We start from the raw sequence: 19,827 nt of genomic DNA, 5'->3' as shown, positions 1-19,827 counted from the left end.
TTATATAAAATGGCATACTTTGCTCCCTGAACAATTTCTTTTACAAACACTCTCCCAATTATTTCACCAATGCAATGTAACAAGTAATACAAATATTACATGTCTGTAAAAATATTTAACAAATTGGCAAGCAACGTAAAATTAAACTCTTACCTAGCGTTTTACAAATCCAGCACAAACTGTAACTATCTTCCTTGTGTTAAACACATTATTACACTGCTTACTATGCCTATGAGGCAACATTCGTATCTACACACAACTGCAACTTTATACTACATCTTATAACCCTTATTACCGGACAACACAATACATCTGCCATGCGGCAACTGACGAGAAACAGATGCTTCAACTTCGATTAATCGATAGTTAACATTTGCGCTTCCACTTTATTTCCCACGCAGCTTTATAAAATTTCCCATTCATTTGGTATGTCAGTGTCTAACCTAAATACTCAAGTGAATGTCCTAAGTAACTATGTAAGTAGCCTGGATAAACATCAAGTTTTTCAATCAGATTCATTTCTGTCATAAACACCGCATTTGACATTACATCAGTGTTGCTTATAGGAACGAGCTGGTCGTTCGATAAGTCATTATTACCTTTACCGAATTAATATTTAACTTAAATGTTCTAAATATATTATTTGTACATTTTACTGCGGAACCAACATTCAGAAACTTGTCTACAGTGAATGATATTGGTGATAGCATAATTATTATATACAAACACTTAATTGTGCTTTGTTATTTAAAGCAATTACCCTAAATCCAACAATAAACAATCGAAAATAATTGATAATGAAGGTACAATGAATTATACAGACATTTTCGACCAGAATATGACCGCCATCTGTTGGCAGAAATATTAACTAAAGATGCCTGAGTCGTTATGACCGGTTATGCATGACCGTGCATGACTGTACGCACTGACGCATAGAAGCGCGAATGTTGAGCTTTGCTATCCTCACACAGGTGACAAAGAGATTAAATACTATATTTGTAGTTGCTATATGGCGATGTAATTGGATAGACAGCGTCGAATGGTAGGATGATGGTAAATAATTTCACATCCATTGACAGCGTAGTTGCTGACACTTTTTCACTAGAAAACCGAGATTAACGGCCGTGGGGATCCTTTGCGCTGACCACGCGACACCCTCTATCCGCAAAAGTTAGCACTAACTTCGCCGACAAGCGGCGGTCACTCGGTCGGTATAGTTCGCTTGCGGACTACAGGCCACAGATTTTTCGTTTGTTCTCATGTCCACTTACCACCTCCTGCACTGAACTCATGGTCGGTCCCAAATGGTTAACAACCCGCTTCTCGGTTTCATCTAATGATGGCTTTATCTCCGACCCACCGTTCACCGTGAGATTTACATAGGTTGAAAGAACGGGGGGGGGGGAAGGAAAAGCCATCTCTCTGCGTTATTATTAAGCACCACTCCATGAAGAGGAAGAGCTCCACCATTCTTGTCCTCATCACTAAATCGAGGTTAGTTATCGTTATCAGCTTCACGCCCTGGCCACCACATCAGACTGTCTTCAATGCCAGTAGTGATGGATCCCAAACATTTCACGATTTGGGTACTTTACACCATAATGTTCAGAGTCTGGGTAACAAATTATTGGATTTGAATGAATTGCTGAGTTCATGGTTATCAAAGCCTGCCATCTTATGCTTTTCAGAACACTGGCTTCAGAGGGATCATCTTGTACACATAAAAGATATTGATCAGTATAAATGTAGTGCCAAAAGTCATGGGATAGCAGTATGTAAATTCATTTTTAAGTGACGCCACCATCCCTTGACCGCTTGGGAATGCCCAGAGCAGTATCAGTTGTGAGGTGTTCTCTCGTGAGTCAGGTTGAACACCGGCCAGTCTGCTCATGGCAAGCCGATGTGAATTATCGGAATTTGAATGGGGCATGACAGCGGGTGCCAGGCGGATGGGACATTCCATTTCCGAAGTTGTGCGGTCATTCAACATTCCTCGGTCCATGGTATCACGTGTATACCAGGAGTACCTTGTGGTAGGCATTTCCATCCACCGTGGACAGTGCAGTGGCCGACCACAGGTGCTTAATGATCATGACCAGCGGCGTCTAGCTAGAATTGTCCATGGTAACAGACAAGCGACACTTGCTGAAATCACATCCACATTCAATGCAGGAGGTACCAGATGCATATCCAGTAGGTCAGCGCAGTATTCTTTAGCTTCCATGGGATATGGGAGCTGAAGTGTCTCTGTTAACACCACGGCACCGGGCACAGCGCCTCACCTGGGCTTGTGACATCGCCAATTGGACCCTGGAGGATTGGCAACATGTGATGTGGTCCGATGAGTCACGGTACCAGTTGTTTCGGGCGGATTGTAGGGTTCGGGTGTGGCACAGACCCTACCAGGCCATGGACCCCAGTTGTAAACAAGGCACCATGCAAGCCATACTGGTGTGGGGTTTGTTCACGTGACATGAGGTGGGTCCGCTCGTCCACCTAAATACGTCATTGACCAGTGACCGCTATGTTACACTGCTTGGTGACCATTTGCCGCCCTTCATGACTTCATGTACCCCCACAACGATGGGATATTCCAGCAGGACAATGCACCGTGTCATCAGGCCGGAGTTGTCAAGAATTGATTCAAGGAGCATTCTGGAGAGTTCCGATGAATGGTGTGGCCACCACGTTCACCCGACATGAACCAAATCGAGCATTTATGGGACATGGTGGAGAGGTCCATTTGCACCCAAAATCCTGCACCTACAAATACCAGGGAGCTGTGGGCGACTATCCAGATGGCATGGCTCAACATCTCTCCAGAGGTCTTCCGTCCACATGTGGAATCGATACCACGTGCTGCACTTCGCCGGGCTACAGGGGTCCAACACAATACTAGGTACCTGTCCCATGACTTTTGGCACTTCAGTGTATAGGCAAGCATGGGGGCTCTTGTATATTTGCTTTAAATGAACTAAAAATTAGAGAGCTTCCCTTCTTAAAGAATCTACGAAGGGAACAGTAATTCTGTGTGTCATCCACCATTGTCAGAACCATTTAGAATCTAAGAGATTGGAGGTTGGACAAAACTTCATAATGAGAAGCTTCGTAACTTGTACTCTTGGACAAATATAATTAGAATGACTAAGTCAAGTAGGATGAGATGGGAAGGGCATGTAGCATGAATGAGGGTGAAGAGGAATGCATAGGGGATATTGTTGGGAAAACCAGAAGAAGTGAGACCACTAGGAAGGTCAAGATGTAGGTGGGTGGATAAAATTAAAATGGATCTCAGACAGGATAGGATGGGATGGCATGGACTGGGTTGAGCTGTCTCAGCATAGGGAGCAGTGGAGATTTTTTGTGAACATGGTAATGAACCTTCGAGTTCCATAAAATGCTGGGAAGTTCTTGAGTAGCTGCATAATTAGCGGCTTCTGAAGAAGGGCTCAGCTCCATGAGTGAGTAAGTGATGATGGAAGAAGGTGATATTTGATTTCTTTATTATAAATTTGTTGACTGTCATATAATAATACTGTATAAAAATTAACAGATTTTTAGCCACCATGTGAACAGGAAAAGAATACTGAATAAGCTGCTAGTGATCATGTGGCTAGTTAAAGACGCTTCTTTTTTTCTACATGGACAGAAAACAACCACTTTTCTCACCATCTCTAAACAGAAGAAGCAGTTTTTTACTTCTATGCAGAAATAATCGTAGCTTTGTTACTAAGAATCCATCCAAGCCCAAGGTCCTGTGGATTATTTTATAACATACTGAGACTGTATGGTGAAGAATCATAAGCCCTGTATGCAAGCAGTGAGCTGAAGGCATGCCTTTAATGGCACATTATCCTCCATGTCTGGAGACCATTTTCTTCATCTGCAATCTGACGATATGCCATGCCATCATGACAGGGTTCCATTTAACATGAACAGAATGAGAATACACAGAGAGAAGAGTTTTTTAAAGAAAAAATTGCATAGACAGAACTAAAGTGTTCCAGTCATTTTATGAGCGTAATATTGTAATGTACTGCACTATGGAGGACATCTCCTCCCCTGCCAGCAGTGACATAATATCAGAGCGCTGTCGCTACTACGGTAACAGGCCAGTCAACACTCCGCCCCCCTCCCCCGCGGTGACGTAGCGGGGGATGCCGCGGTTACAACATAGCAGTAAACAATTCTCGACAGCGTTGCCCAGCAACACCTGTAAACACGGCGACTAGGCAACAAAGAAGTGAGGTGTTTTCCCGTTATCTGGCTGAGGGTTTATAAGAGAACCACACTGCCTAAGGAGTCAGTTAAAATGTAGCAGCCACCGAAGACAGTTGAATTGTAGTAGTCACTGAGTTCAGTTTTAGCGAGTGAATTGTGAACGTGAAGCATACCGATAGTGTGAGAAGTTATCAGGATTGTGTAATTCAGTGAAACTTGTATAGCTCCCGCGTTATTAATACGTAGTGAAGACTACTGAAGATAGTGTGAAGAGATTTGCGAGTAGGTTTTGTAAAGTGTTTAAACCCCTAGCATTGTCATAATTAATTGTAGTTATGATTTGTAGGTTGTTAAATAAACCAACTAACAATCTGAACTGCATCTTCAGTAGCAAAACACGTTACAATATTAACAGATGAAGTTATGTAAACAGGAGTAGAACTGCGAAGTCCAACCCTAGTTCATTCTGAATTCAACATGTGTTATAGATATATCCTTTTCAAATGTCACTCGTGAAGACAGCTAAACACATGTTGCGCAAGGATATTAAGAAGATGATTGCTGTGATGGAACCAGAAGAGAAGAAATATCAGTCTGACTTTGTCACTGAAAAGGTATTTGAACTTGTTGGCTAAGGACAAAAACTACTGTTAATTATTTAAAAAAAGTCTACTTTTTTGTAATTAATGTGTGTGATTCTCATGGCAACTGGCTTGTCTCCCTGTTACCTTTGTGCATAATAAGTTTAATTTTGAAAACAAATGAAATTTTATGTTTCTGTATTCCTATGCTAATTCATAACTTTAACTACTGATAAGCCATCAATTTTATGCTTAAACTGTGAAGAAGTGACAGGAGACTTTATTTCACTTGTATTTTTAAGATACGAGGGGGTACCCAAAAGAAACCGAACTTATTTTTTTTAAACTTATTTATCCAAATTTTAAGCACAAACCTTCAATCCCCTTCAAAGTACTCTCCACTTACACTAATACATTTGTCTAGTCTTTTATTCCATTTTTCAAAACATTGTCTAAATTCATCTTTTGAGATGCTTGACAGTGCCTCCGTCATATTTTCCTTTCATGTCTCTTTTCATTCGAGGAAACAAAAAAAAATTCGCACGGGGCAAGGTCGGGTGAGTATGGAGGGTGAGGAACAGGGGTCATACCATTTTTGGTCAAGAATTGTCATACAGACAGGGCTGTGTGAGCAGGGGCATTGTCATGATGGAAAAACCAGTCACCCGACTGCCACAAATCTGGCCGCTGAGCTCCAAGTCACTCCCGACAGCTCCACAATTTCTTCAATTGTCCGTCGTCGATCTTCCTTGATGATTTCACGAATTTTTTCAACATTTTCATGTGTTCGGGCCATGGAAGGACGACCAGAACGAGGTTTGTCATCAACTGACATTTCACCATTTTTGAAACGGGAAAACCACTCAAACACTTGATTTTTCCTTATAGCATCATCCTTGTACGCCGTTTTTAACATTTCAAGAGTTTCTGTTCCACTTTTCCCGAGCAAAAAGCAGAATTTCCCCGCCGCACGCTGTTCACGAAAATCAGCCATTGCAAAAACAACGATCACACAAAACAGTTGTCACTATAAACTCTGCCGAAACTAGTCCTTACCTTCTGAAGCAACGGTAGTCGGCTTATCGACTCAGGAATGTTAGCTCTATGGGCTCATAGCGGCAAAACACGGTACTACAAAAGCTCTGCCCACAAAAAAAATTAGTTTGGTTTCTTTTGGGTACCCCATCGTACATTTCAGTGTTTCTTAACAACACTGTTGAAAGGACCAAAATTGTTTTAAACCATCTCACTAGTTACTTGAGGGGAAAATTGATGCCAGTTAACTTGTACTCATTTAACTACAGTTAATGACTGTCAAGTTATTTTAATTACTCAAGCCATGGCTCTTTGTTGTTTCAGCTCCTGTCAAGGCCTGAATACCAGAAAAGTCACAGGATTTCTGTTTTTATCAGCATGATTGATGAGATACAAACAGATAAAATTATACATAACATTTTTGAGTCTGGGAAAACTTGCTTCATCCCAAGGTAGAACTACAACAATGATGATATGCTCACTCAGGTTACAATGAAGAATGTACATTAAGTTAAATTTTCATGCAGTCTAATGATTCCTTCAGATCATCCACTTTAGTTGTGGAAGAGTCTGAAACTACAGTTTTAGGCTTTCATATCAGAAGTTGCCAGTATAAAAATCTTTTTGTTCAGATACATTTAAATGAACATTTTCTGCCACCTAGAATTTGCAGAATAAATTAAATGATTTTTATATGTGACATCTTAATGTAAGCCTCCTGAAGATGGTCCACATGGGCTGCAACATATAAAGATAGTAAAATAAGTTACACTCTTATTAAGGTCATTATAAATTAATTTGAATTTACCAAAGATTCCTAGAAGGACTCAGACATAATCTCTATTATAATCACATAGAGAAAATCCATAGGTGTTTCATCCCAAGATTACCGAGTTCATGGTACCTATTTGTCATAACAAACTGTTTGTATTCCCTTTGAAGTGAAGGCTTTGCACACTGTAAGATTATTCTACCACCAGCAAGACTATATTTGACACTGTGTTTTGAATGTTGCCATCTTTAGTTTCTTCAGTCTGATCACTGTCTTTGATGGGAAGGTAATCTCAGAAATGGGAGCTAAAAGCTCAGAATCTTGCTATCTTGCTGTTGTGAGAGAAGACTATATCACTTGCAGAATATATCAGCTGATTAACTTTTGAGCAAGCACACCAGGTAATTTTACATGAGCAGGCATTTGGCTCTTTCAGCTCACCAGCTAGTTTTGTTGCATTATATTCTGCAGGTTGATTTATGTTATGTAGTTTAATCAAATATGATCAATTTGTACGTATGAGGAGTGGCTCTAAAATACCTGGACTGATTCTTTTGCTGACTCCCTGTGGCTTTGGCATATTTGGTGTCATATTAGCCTGTCCTCTCCCCTCCATCAACCCTACCACTTCAAAGGCCATACAGCCAACGCTATGGTAGTAGCCTTTTGTTTTTAAAGGAAGCCGTGTGTCTTAGCTCTGTTGGAATTATGTTAAGTGTTAAAGTAGAGCAACATGTCAATGTGAAATTCCTTGTAAAACTTGGAAAATCCACTACAGAAACATACAGTTTGTTGATGGAAATTTATGGCAATTGTTATCTATCTGATACTCAATTTTATGAGTGGTTCAAAACATTTAAAGAGGGAAGAGGAGAGATCGAAGACGATCCGCATCTTGGTTGGCCTTCCACATCAAAAATAGATGCTAACATTGAAAACGAACATTGAAAACGTCGGTGAAATGTTTCGAAAAAAATGTTGCCTGAGCATTCTAGCAGTTGCTGGATTAGCTAACATTAGTAAAGAAAGTGTTTGACAGATTTTACATGTGCATTTAAGATGAAAAAGTGTGAGCGAAGATGGTTCCAAGAATCGTCACTCCCAAGCACAAGGAAAATTGAATAAACATTTGTGCTGATGTCCTTCAAAACACTGAAAATGATCCAAACCTTTTAGGAAATGTAATAACTTGTGATGAATCGTGGTTTTTTCAGTATGACTCAGAAACTAAGCACCAATCCATGCATTGGAAAAGTCCCAGGTCATGGGAGAGCAAGTCAAATTTCAAAGCAATAATCTTTTTTTCGATATCCGAGGGCTTGTTCACATAGATAGGGTACCTGAAGGTCAGATCATTAACCAGATCTGCTATAAGAAAGTATTGACAACCCTTCATGAATGGGTGAGAAGAAAAAGACCTGAAATGTGGAAGAACAGCTCATAGATTCTTCACCATGATAATGCGCTGGCACAATGCACTGTCTGTCAAGACATTTCTGGTGAAGCATAAGATCCCATGTTGGAACATCCACTCCAGCCCTGTGTGGCTTTTTTTTATTTCCAGAGATCTAGTATGCATTAAAAGGAACCTGTTTCAAACCCATAGATACAGTGAAGGCGAAAGCGACAGAGGTAATGAAGGAGCTATCAGAAAAGGACCTGCAGCATTGCTTCCAACAGTGGAAAATTTGCATGGAGCGATGTAGGGCTCAGAGAGGGGACCACTTTGAAGGTGATAACATTTCTGTTGTGTGATCAGTTGAATAACAGATTTTAGAGCATCAGTCCGGTTATTTTATAGCCGCCCTATGTATTTAAATTGTGCGTTATAATATGTATTAATGTAGTGCGTAAACAAACATTTGATATTGTTCCATTGGAGGTTCTCACAGCAGTGACAATGAAGATTACTCTCTTGTAAGCTGTGATGCTTAAACTGCCTAGTCCAGTGGAAGTTCCCAGTCATGTCAGAGGAATGTACTGACTCTGTCTTCAAGGTCAAAGAGTGAGCCATGCAAGTTACAAGCAGAGCCCTGTTTGTTGCCTTCTTGCTGATTACTTGCTTAGTAATCAGTACATTCCTACGAAACATCTGTGAACTTCTACTGGACTGAAATTCTTTTAAGCTGTTGATATTGTTATGTGTCACATTGACTAAAGACGGGGTTTGGATTGGTAATTGGATTTATTAACAGCCTACATACCATAACTACAAATAATTATTACACTATTGCTGCTTTGCACAATTTACAATCACTCCACACTAATCTTTCAGTCTATCTGCACTAGTCTTCACAGATTTATAACATAAGAACTACAACAGTCTCACTGAATTACACACTCCAAATATTACACATAAATAAAATCTTCTAATCACATGTTAAGTCTTCACAGGCTGACTTATAATTCTTATTCAACTACGAACTTCCCAAGGCTATCTCCTACAGAGAACTGACTTGCTAATTTTTTCGCATGCTTCTGCCACTACTACTGCTACTCAAAATTTGTAACTCATAACTGCTCTGAACGAATTCTGTCACTTACTAATATAGCTGTGGACCAGACATGGACCTACAGTAAACGCATATCACATGATTGCTATCCAGCCAGTCTATTAGCACATTCATTGGATCTACAGAAAACACAGCTTCCTCTTTTGTTGCATGTTGGACTGTGTTTACAGAGCTGTTGCCTGGCAATGTGTTGATCAGATCCATTACAATATTAATTAGGGGCCTCTTCAAATTGATACATGGGTAGAAATACTGTCAGTTGTTCAGATGAGCATTCATTAATTTCAGGGTAACTTTTTGAAAACATTGATCAGTTTCTAATGTTGTATTTTAGCGTCCTGTTGCACTGATTTTCGAACATGATATGCACGCAGTGTCCGTCTTTCAATGCACTCAATTTCACTGGTTACTTCACAACATGTTTCTGCAACGTAGTGCCATCATCAGGTGCTCCATTTACGTTAATCTATTTCATTGCTTGCCATTATGTCATTGTAAAATTTAAAAAGTATTTAAAAATGTTCGTCAATTATAATAAATATTTATATACTACATTACAACACCCGCAACCAAACAGGGAACACACAACACGAGACACGATATACACTGAGAGTAAGAGGAACGACTCCCATAGTGGTGGAACTATGCGCGGTGTTAGAATTGGGACAGATAAGATAAATAATCTTAACAAGTTTTTAGTATATAAATATTTATTATAATTGACGAACATTTTTAAATTCTTTTTAAATTTTACAATGACATAATGGCAAGCAATGAAATAGATTAACGTAAATGGAGCACCTGATGATGGCCTATAGTGCCGAAACATGTTGTAAAATAACAAGTGAAATTGAGTGCACTAAAAGATGGACACTGCATACATATCATTGATCAGTTTCATGGAGAGTTAAACAGCTCCGTCCAGTATGACTGGTGAAGATTTTTCTTATTTCAATTATTTATCAAATTCATTGATCAGTTTATGTGGGGACAGCTAGCAAGGGAGAGCATCTGTGCACTGACACTTTTGTGCCCTGACAGGGGTCAGTGACTACTCACCCCCTATTGCTTGCACTAGGGGGATCCACAAATAACTCCAGCACTCACCAACAAAACTAAAGTAATATATAATGAAATAAAACACCATTACAACAAAGAACCTGTCAATACACACAGAACCTTCAATTAAACCCCTGGTTTTAGATTCCTACATTTAACTGTCTATAATACGCTAAACCTAAATGGCACGAACCAACACCTTTTATTCCTTTCTCAACCACCACTGAACCAGAATTTCTAACAAGCAATCAGTGACCCAACCACGGGCAAGTACTCACTCGTGCTGAACATGATGACCCTGAAGAACACTGGCGCCCTCTCAAGGTTTTCCCACAGGCACACTTTGTTCTAGTCTGTCCGTTTCTCGCAACTGCTAGAAACAGAGTGCCTGAAAACAGCATTTTTCCCAACTCCAAAATTCAACTTTTTTTCAAGTTGCGAAGGCTGCTCACACAAAATCCCTTAGGTCAGCAACTTGCTGGACATTTCCTGTCGTACGAAGCGAAACCTGACCAGTTCTTTCCACTGATGCATAAACAATCTTTTCTAAATACAATTCAGTCAACTGACAAGGAATGCGAAGAGTCAGCCGTGGCTCTATCTCCTCGCCTTCTGGCCAGCCATCTGGCGTTTTAACCTAAGCATCCAATCTTACAAAAATAATACTTAATATGTAATAAAATGGGCACAATAACATGCAGAGATCTTCAGGGGGAAAAAAAGGAGTAGTGACAGCCTGCTTGTTACACAACCTATTGAATTCCTGTCGCATTTCATGTGACGTATGCCTTTGGTTGTATTTTTCTCTAAAATTTTGTGATTTTTTGTCTTCCTCAATACTATGTCATGGTCTGTAATAAATGTTGATCTATTTCAATTTGTAACACGTGGAAAAAATGTTGCATCCAACTTAAATCCAAAGTATGAAGATGCTACAATTCAGTTTCTTTGTGGGACATATTCTGGAGAGAACTAACTTCAGGAGGTAAGCCATTCTTCAGGAGCCAGAAATTCTGGACCTGCTTATGAATTTCCCAGTAATTTATGGAACCTGAAGGCTCTGTACTGTGTTCACAAGAGCGTCCACTTATCCCTATCTTGAGCCAGATCAGTCCAGTCCATATCACCAAATCCTATCTAAGATCCATTTTAATATTAACCAGCCACCTACATCTTGGTCTTCCTAGTGGTCTCTTTCCTTCTAGCTTTCCCACCAATATCCCATGCACATTCCTCTTCTCACCCATTCGTGCTACATGCCCTACCCATCTCATCATTTTTGATTTGATCATTCTAATTATGCTTGGCGAAGATTACAAGTTATGAAGCTCCTCATAATGCAGTTTTCTCCAACCACCCATCATTTAATCTCTTTTTGGTCCAAATATTCTCTTCAGCACCCTGTTCCGAAACACTTCTAGTCTATGTTTCTCTCTTAATGTCAGAGACCAAGTTGCACACCCATACAGAACCATAGGAAAAATTATAGTTTTGTATATTCCAATTTTTTTATTTTTCGACAGAAGGCAGGTTATGGACTGAACGGTAGCAAACATTACCTGAATTCAGTCTCCTCTTTATTTCCTCCTGAATCAGATTTTGATTTTATGCTGTTGTTCACAGATATTTAAGCTGTGCCACATTTTCAGAGTTTCTATTATCTTTATGTCATCATTTTGTCCTGCATTCTGGTGAAAAGACAGCAAAGTATATTTAGTTTTGGACCGATGCTACTCCCGTCTTCACCCTACCACCTATAACCATCGTGAAGTCGGGAGCGGTTCATCGTCACAGGCTCTCGCGTCGTGTTTACAGTACTCCCTAAGGTCGTAGCAGGGAATCCAAACTCGCAGCGGAGGGCCTTACTGAAGTTAATGACTGACCAGATAACAATAACAAGATTTAACAAACACAAACACATTATAACTCACTACAAGAATATATAACCCAATAGACATGGCTGATTTGCCCTATACTGATCCGCATTTCGCGGCATCAACTCAGGGACATGCCCAGTTCCACTGGCCCACCGACATTATGTACGGAAGTCACTTCCTGATCGGCCACAGGCGGCCCCAAAGAAAATAAATATATCCAACAAAACAAGTCAGCCCCAAAGAAAATATATACGTAAAAACGCTAACTAAACCACTCGCGTATCGCCGCCATACTTATCACCTGAGAGCTGGCGACTGCAAGTAACCCCGACGTCTGCGGTCAGCCCCCGACTACGCCGAAACCAAATTTAGAAAAAACCCGCTGAACTGAAATTTAGAAATTACTCCCGCTGGTCCGGCAGACGCCCTCGTCCAAGTGGATCCACTTATCAGACTAACCCCTCTGCTCCCAGCATACTTATCATATTTCCGTGACACTGGGGTAGAAAGGGTAAGGAAATCACGTGGTATTGGGGTGAGGAGGAGGGGGAATGCTCTAGGACCTCGGAAGAAGGGTAGCGTGGGAGATATGGTTGGAATCCATGACGTCACGGAAGGAGCCATTGCTTCAGCACGGCTCAGTTTTCTCAATGTCTTGTATGAAGTTGATAGAAGTGTTATCTCAAGATAATTACTATAGTTAGTTTTATCGCCCTTCTTGTGAATTTGTACAGCACTATACCCCTTCCACTGATCAGCAGTTCTTCCTTGTTCCAAACATAATTAATAAGTTTATGAATCTCAGACCATGATGTTTTACCTCCTGCTTGAATCAGTTCTTCCATAATTTGGTCAATACCTTGCGATTTAAACTTCCTGAATTTGAAATAGCAATTTCAAACTCAAAAAGGACTAGGATCAGGTACTAACGGCTCAAGTCTATGGATTTCTATTTGCCTAACATCACTGATTCTATGTACATTCAGTAACTGAGAGAAGTAGTTCTTCCACCTGTTTCAAACTGTTATGGGAATCTGCAAGCAGAGCACCATCGTCGTCCTTCACTACATTACTGCTAGGTTGGTAACCCATCTTAAAGCCATTTATTCCTATGTACAGGTCTCTAATGTTCTTGTTCTTACTGTTTGTTACAAGCTCATTAATTTTGTCTCTCAGATATTCCCTCTTTTTATTCCTGAAATGCCTGCTGGCTTCACATCATATATTGTTCAGATTATCCAAAGTTATTTTGTTTGGATCACATAGCCACTTCAGTTTGGCTCGTTTTCTTTGATCTAAACATTTTGAGCACCCTTTGTTGAACCATGGCTTATACTTTTTCATTTCATTATAACCTAGACTCTCTTTGGCTTAGATTTTGAGATTCTCTCTAATAGTTTCCCAAGCTTTTTAATATCCACCTTAGCATGTAAGTTTTCCAAAGCTGCAAACTATTTGAGACTTCAACACGATACTGCTTTTTACCCTCTACCTCGTTTAATTTCTTGAGATTGAACCTCTCCATATGAATTATTCAAGGGTCATTCCACGTGAAATCATCCAGAGAGGTCACTCACCCTTTTTTTAAAATAGATATATATATTTTGTACAAAAATATTTTTAAAAAATTGTAATCCGCTCGGTTCTGCCGGTACAGACGTTTTTATAATGCGAAAAAACGCGTTTTCGGCTGAAATGGAGGTTTGCGTTATCTTCCATATCTCGATAACTATTGAAGCTACAGACTCCAATAAAAACGCAAGTTGTTCCTCATGATATGGACTACAAATCATGTTATTATAAGTTTTTACTTAGCTCACTTTCTCTAGGTGTAATTAAACTTGAAACTTACATATCGATTTTGGGAAAAACGCTATTTTTGACCTTGAAAAACCAATAGGAGGGGGAAAGTATCAGATCTGTGGTTTCTACCCTTTGTTGTTACCTACATGGGGAATATAATTACGTAGTTTTGAATCCCGTAACTAGTTCCCAAAATTTTCCAGGAGCTTCCAAACTTTGTTTTGGGCCCAGAATCGGCCATTTTTAACATATATCTCCTTTGGGGAAGCTCCGAAAATTTTTAAATTCACAGAAAATAATGCCCTATTCTAGAGTAACATGGAATTAAAATTACAAGTTTCATATTGAATTAATAGCCAAGTTTTTATAATGCTAAGAAACGCGTTTTCGGCTGAAATGGAGGTTTGTGTTATCTTCCATACCTCGATAACTATTGAAACTAGAGACTCCAATAAGAAATCAATTTGTTCCCCATGATATGGACTATAAATCGTACTATCATAAGGTTTTACTCAACTCGCTTCATCTAGGACTAATTAAGCTCGAAAGGTACCTATCGATTTTGGGAAAAACTCTATTTTTGACCTTGAAAAACCAATGAGAGGGGGAAAGTATCAGATCTGTGGTTTCTACCCTTTGTTGTTACCTACATGGGGAATATGATCACGTAGTTTTGAGCCCCGTACCTAGTTTCCAAAATTTTCCAGGTGATTTCAAACTTTTCTCTGGGCCCAAAATGAACCATTTTTAACATCTCATATCACCAGTGGAGAAGCTCCGAAAATTTTGAAATTCATAGCAAATAATGCTCTATTCTAGAGTAACTTGGAGATCAAATTACAACTTTGATATTCAAATAACAGTGAAATTGTGGGCACTTTGAATTTTACCAAAGATAATTTACCTTGGTAATTGGCTTAGCTGCATCCAGTGGTATTGGCGGTTCTTTATTCGGTATAAAAGACGCGAGATCTATCTTTTGTCATTAAAATCATTTTAATGCCTGTACGTACTGCTCGGAATGACATATTATCAACACTCGGTTCTTAGCTCGCTATAAACATGGATGCAGGTCTCCTTCATTATGTATTCACTATTTAAAATATGGATTATAAGAATGGAAAGTCATCAAGTTTCTGTAGTGTGAAAGAATTCACTAGACTACGTGCTAACAGTTATGCGGTACATGCATCCGCTTCATTGAGACGCTACTACGCAACTTCAGTTTAGGCTTCTCTTCAGATACGCAGACGGTAGCCGTGACATGGAGATGGTGCGGCTGTATTCTCTTCAGGACCTGGAGAACTTGCCTAGAACCAAATGGAACATCAAACAACCACCAGAATCGGAGGAAAGAGAAAATGCTTTGGAAACAGGTTTTGTATCATCAAATTTTCTTGGTTGGACCAAAAATTAAAACAGGCTCTTGCAAATCCATATTCACATATTGCATAAGGCCTACTAAAAATGGGGTTCAAAGTTATGTTCATGGTTTGGAAACCGAGGGACATGTGCACTTGCTGGATCTAGAAATTGAAGGTTAATGTTAAGCTGGAACTTAAGGAACAGGAGGTGAATGGAACTGGTTGAGTGAGGCTTTGGTTTCAGTGGTGATGAAGCTTCTGTTCTGCCATAGCTTACGAGTATAGTCAGTAATAAATACCGTATTTACGCATGTACGACTATAGGCCGCACATTTTTTGCCAAAAATTCAAGAGGAAAACTGGGGTGCAGCTTATATTCGAAATATTCGAAATCACACTTCATTTAAACAAAAAATATATTCATAATTAATAATAATAATTTCTACTCCTGAAATAATATTCCAAGCAAATTATTTTTTATATAATTTCTGTCTGAAAATTGTGCTGCGGCCTATACACGCACGCGGCCTATACATGCGTAAATACGGTACTTTTCATAGTCATGGGACAATGCTCGATTTGTGGTTTATTTTATGAGGTCTTATCAAGTGCACTGGCAGCATGATTGAACTAAATATATTATGTGGTCAGTAAACTACAGTTCAGTTTAGTATACTTAAATATTTTGTAGATATCATAGGATGCTGTATCAAGTGTATATTTTATATTGTGAACGATAATTTGGGATGGTTGTGAAAGTAGGTGGTTGTTGCAAATTTTAAGGAGCGATCTCAGCATTTGTCTGGAAGGAGCGTTCCACCTAGAAAGGAACTGTTTAGGATTAAAAGATGAATTTTTCAAAGATTTAACACGTGTTGCAGGAGGGCTTGATTTGGTCCTTGTGCCGGGTCTGGCCTTCACAGTGAATGGCCGCAGGTTGGGCCGAGGCAAGGGCTATTACGATACGTTTCTGAACAGATGCCGGGCAACCCAGGCCACGCCGCCATTCACCGTGGGACTTGCCTTCAGCCAGCAGATAGTGGCTGACATTCCCACAGACAAGAATGATGCGTGTATTGACCTAGTGCTCTACAGGATGTAACTGTATGGGTGTGAAATTTGGTACCAAAGTGACAAGTGAATGGAGAAAAATAGTGACGGGCTTCACAACTGGTAGATTTTATCTTGTTCTTTTTCAGCTTTCATGGATTATTACCTCTGGCCTAATCCTATTCGGAATTCACAGTGAAACAGTGAATAGTTCAGATATTTTTCTCAGGGTTCATCTATATTCAGCTGGTATTGTGGTCTTCTGGGTTATGTTATCATGTAGTCCAGTAGGTGGGTCCCACGATTGTGGAGGAATAAAGTGCCTCTATTTTTAGTCAGTATGTTCCACCGAGATGTTTGTTCCTGCCTGCCACTAGACTGTGCAGTGAAACTGCATAGAAGACCACAACATGAATCTTAAAGGTTCTGAAAAACTCAGAAAGATTTCAATAATGGGATTCTATGCGGTTGGTAATGAGTTGTGTGTGTTTTAAAACAGGGCATTCTTTGGACAAGCTGTATAGCTAACCGTGTGGCTTCTGCGAGAGTCACAGTAGTAGATACCGCCACAGAATAAGCATAGGGCACTATATCTCACATTTGCCGTAAACACGCACAGCTGACATTCATCATGACATGGCTTTGTAGTCCAGAAGCATGTTTTCTTCTCCAATATAGTCGCATTCTGCACACTTCTTTATGTTAGCTTTAATGCGTTGCAACAAGCACTATATGTGTATCAAATCAGACATAACAGTGCAAAGTCTGAGGTTCTCACAGCGATGACTATGAAGACTGTCTTACAGGATGTGAAGCTATGTAGTCTGATACATCATTATCGACATTTCGGAGGAACATGCAGCCTGTAACTTCAAAATGGAAGAGACCTTTTATACTGTGAACATATAGGCAGCATGTTCCTTCGCTCTTTAACATGAAGATGGAGTCAGAATATTCCTCCAAGAAGTCAGTAACCATGTTACAGCGTCACATCTCACAGGACAACAGTCTTTTTTAGGCTGCGGTCAAATTAGCTCCATATTCGGCAAAAGTAGCAAATTCCCGTATAACACCAAACGTTGTTCGACTGAGGGGTATGATCTCATTTTCGGCAGTTTGTCATCAGACTATTGCCTGAATTTGACTCTGTGTCGAAACGTATTTATTGGAGACATACCTTGTTCTCGAAATGTTATTTGCAAAGCAAAAAAGGAAAGTTCTGAGTCAACGAAATTTATGAAGAGCAGGGAAAATACAGCGAATTCCTTACTGTTTTCTCACTCTTGCTGGAACAGCTGGATATGTTTTGTGAATACTTGTATGTAAGGTAACGCCTGATTTTATTTTGAAACAGACTGTATTTAAAGAAGCAGTCAAAATTTCTGAAGTGTTTATCTCCTAGTAAAGACCAGCGGTAACGTTAAGATAAGTTCAATTATTCACAAAATTTCAGTATTCATTTCATTCTCATTCATTGGCTGAGTGAGATTCTGATGCCACTGCAACTCAGTTCCACAGATTCATAGATACTTGCATGTTGTGGGACTTTTTATTTCTAGTGTCCCATAACTGTCTTTCAAAAACTATCGCAGTTCGTTTTCCATTGCAACCATTATCTGTAGTTACGGTTTACCACAGCTTGAGAGCATAACACACGGCAGCGAAGCTCACTTCCAGTAGGTCTTGCAAGTACTGACCTTCGGGAGTACCGAAATAGCGGCAGAATACGGAGTTAATATGACTGTTGTCAGAACATGACGCAGATTAGGATCCCGTCTGTCTGTATTCGAAACTGTGTTGGATAATGTAAGGAAAGTTTTTTATTTTACTCACCAATTAAAAAGAAAGTAATTAGATTCTTGAATTGAGCGTTAGCCGCAGGAAGTTCAAAAAGATGTACTCACTTGAAACTGTTTGCCTCTGAGATACAGATTTACGTGTTCTCCTGGTGCTTACCTTTCATAATTTTCCTTCACTTCTTGGTGATGCAGCCCAGTTCGTGCTTTCGCCTCTTCTGTTGTGAAGACCATTTCATAATATTAATAGATTGGATTGTCACGAGACAGCAGAGGAAGGCACAAACATCCGGGATTTGAAATCGCAATCCCAGTGTTTTAGGCAACCGAAATTGATTTTGGTTATCTTTGTGTACAGATGTGTAGAGAAGGAAATCACGAGAACCTCGCATAACATGTCTCCAAACTGAATGCCTTTCAGTATCACGAAAAGTCGAGGAATTTTCAGGAATTATTGCAAACGGAGGGGAAGTTATTTCTCATTCTTACGAAACAAGCAAGATAACTGAGGAAATGTTATAATTTATTTGTTCGTAATTGCTTCATACATTCTTGCACGTTAAATAAAGCACCATAAAATACACACCCTCTGGCTTACCGCCAGTTAATGGGCACCGTCCGCTCGCGTTACATTCTGCCACTTTCTCACTGAATATCTTCAACATAGGAAACAATCTCTGTTGTCGGAGTTTGACTGCCAACGCTGTCGTTACAAATATACACTTTGAGAGTGCGGCAGTTCACACGTCTAAATTTGTTGAGGTGTCAGACGTCGAATAAACTTGGATAAAACTAGGCGAGTTATCACATGACGAAGCGTGTCAGTCCCCAGATTCAGATGTATGACAGAATATAAAGGCTTATCAGTTTCATTGTTGTTAGTTCTGTTAACCGTAGTTTTGTCAGATTAACGGAAATAATATGGGGCACAGACAAACGAGCTGTTACTACTTACACGTCAGTGGAAAGGTGACACCCTGGTGGAAAAGAGTTTACCTAATTACTTAAGCTAGCATCCTCTTTAAATGTGGCTGCTGTTCTTTATTTGTAAAATTTGCGTTCTCTACTTTCTCATTTCAGGCCATTTAAAACGTTGTGTTCCTGTACGTTTTGCGATTTTGTACAGTTTTAAACCTACATCTCGTGGGCAGTGTTAATTTTAAATCTTATGGCACAGCTTTTAGTCTGAGTGAGTTACATTTCTGTAAAATTATTGGCTTTTTAGTTTAAAAGGATTGTTTTTCAGATAGTGCAGCTGGGGTTCAATGAAACTTTCCATACTGGGGCACAATGAAACCATAAAGAAAACGGCGACAGTTAAATCAGACGTTTTTAGATGAATATTTAATTATCTGGAGTTCTACTGTCATGTAAATAAAAAGGATTGTTTGGGTGAAAGGAACATTCAGATTCGAACCAGGGGGATTTTATGGTTCTTGAATAACCTATCAGTATTCTTAAACTTATATTTTCCATATTGATGAGGTTCTGAAGTCCGAAGTCGTTAAGTTCTTTGCTTATGTCTTATAAAATCCAATTCAGAAAATCAATTTGATAAAAATGTTAAGTGTGTTTCATTTAACTCCAAGATCTGTGCCATTGTGCCTCTCCAGTGGGGTATACTCAAATTATACAGTTATGATCTTCAATTTCTTTTGATATCTAGTGTGAAGTAATGAGAACATCTGTATACCAATAGGTTAACAATATATTGTGCTTCATGTAAGTGTTTCAGGAAAATATGTTGAACATATTT

General features: G+C 39.5%; 2 protein-coding genes across 3 annotated transcripts in view; one reads left to right on the top strand and one right to left on the bottom strand.

Annotated features, from left to right (window-relative positions):
* LOC111866094 (transient receptor potential cation channel trpm) overlaps positions 1-321 on the bottom strand; it is an 89,036-nt gene extending 88,715 nt beyond the window's left edge. Inside the window, exon 1 of the mRNA XM_023854677.2 lies at positions 154-321. The gene's annotated coding sequence lies outside the window, so the exon portion shown is untranslated. The remainder of the gene's footprint in view (positions 1-153) is intronic.
* The window catches only part of LOC111866095 (5-formyltetrahydrofolate cyclo-ligase), a 42,933-nt gene extending 23,106 nt beyond the window's left edge, over positions 1-19,827 (top strand). The window contains exons 1-5 of one of the 2 annotated variants that reach the window (XM_023854678.1): positions 415-476; positions 4,710-4,835; positions 6,162-6,289; positions 15,104-15,237; positions 16,107-19,827. In XM_023854678.1, the coding sequence (XP_023710446.1) occupies positions 429-476; positions 4,710-4,835; positions 6,162-6,289; positions 15,104-15,237; positions 16,107-16,327 (657 nt within the window). In that variant the 5' untranslated portion in view covers positions 415-428 and the 3' untranslated portion in view covers positions 16,328-19,827. Of the gene's footprint in view, positions 1-414; positions 477-4,709; positions 4,836-6,161; positions 6,290-15,103; positions 15,238-16,106 lie in introns of those variants that run through there. The other variant, XM_023854679.2, reaches the window with a different exon arrangement.

Source organism: Cryptotermes secundus, unplaced genomic scaffold (genome assembly GCF_002891405.2).
Source record: "Cryptotermes secundus unplaced genomic scaffold, Csec_1.0 scaffold318, whole genome shotgun sequence".
NCBI lineage: Eukaryota > Metazoa > Arthropoda > Insecta > Blattodea > Kalotermitidae > Cryptotermes > Cryptotermes secundus.
Note: the sequence above shows the minus strand (reverse complement) of the source record. Positions and strands in the feature narration are given on the sequence as shown.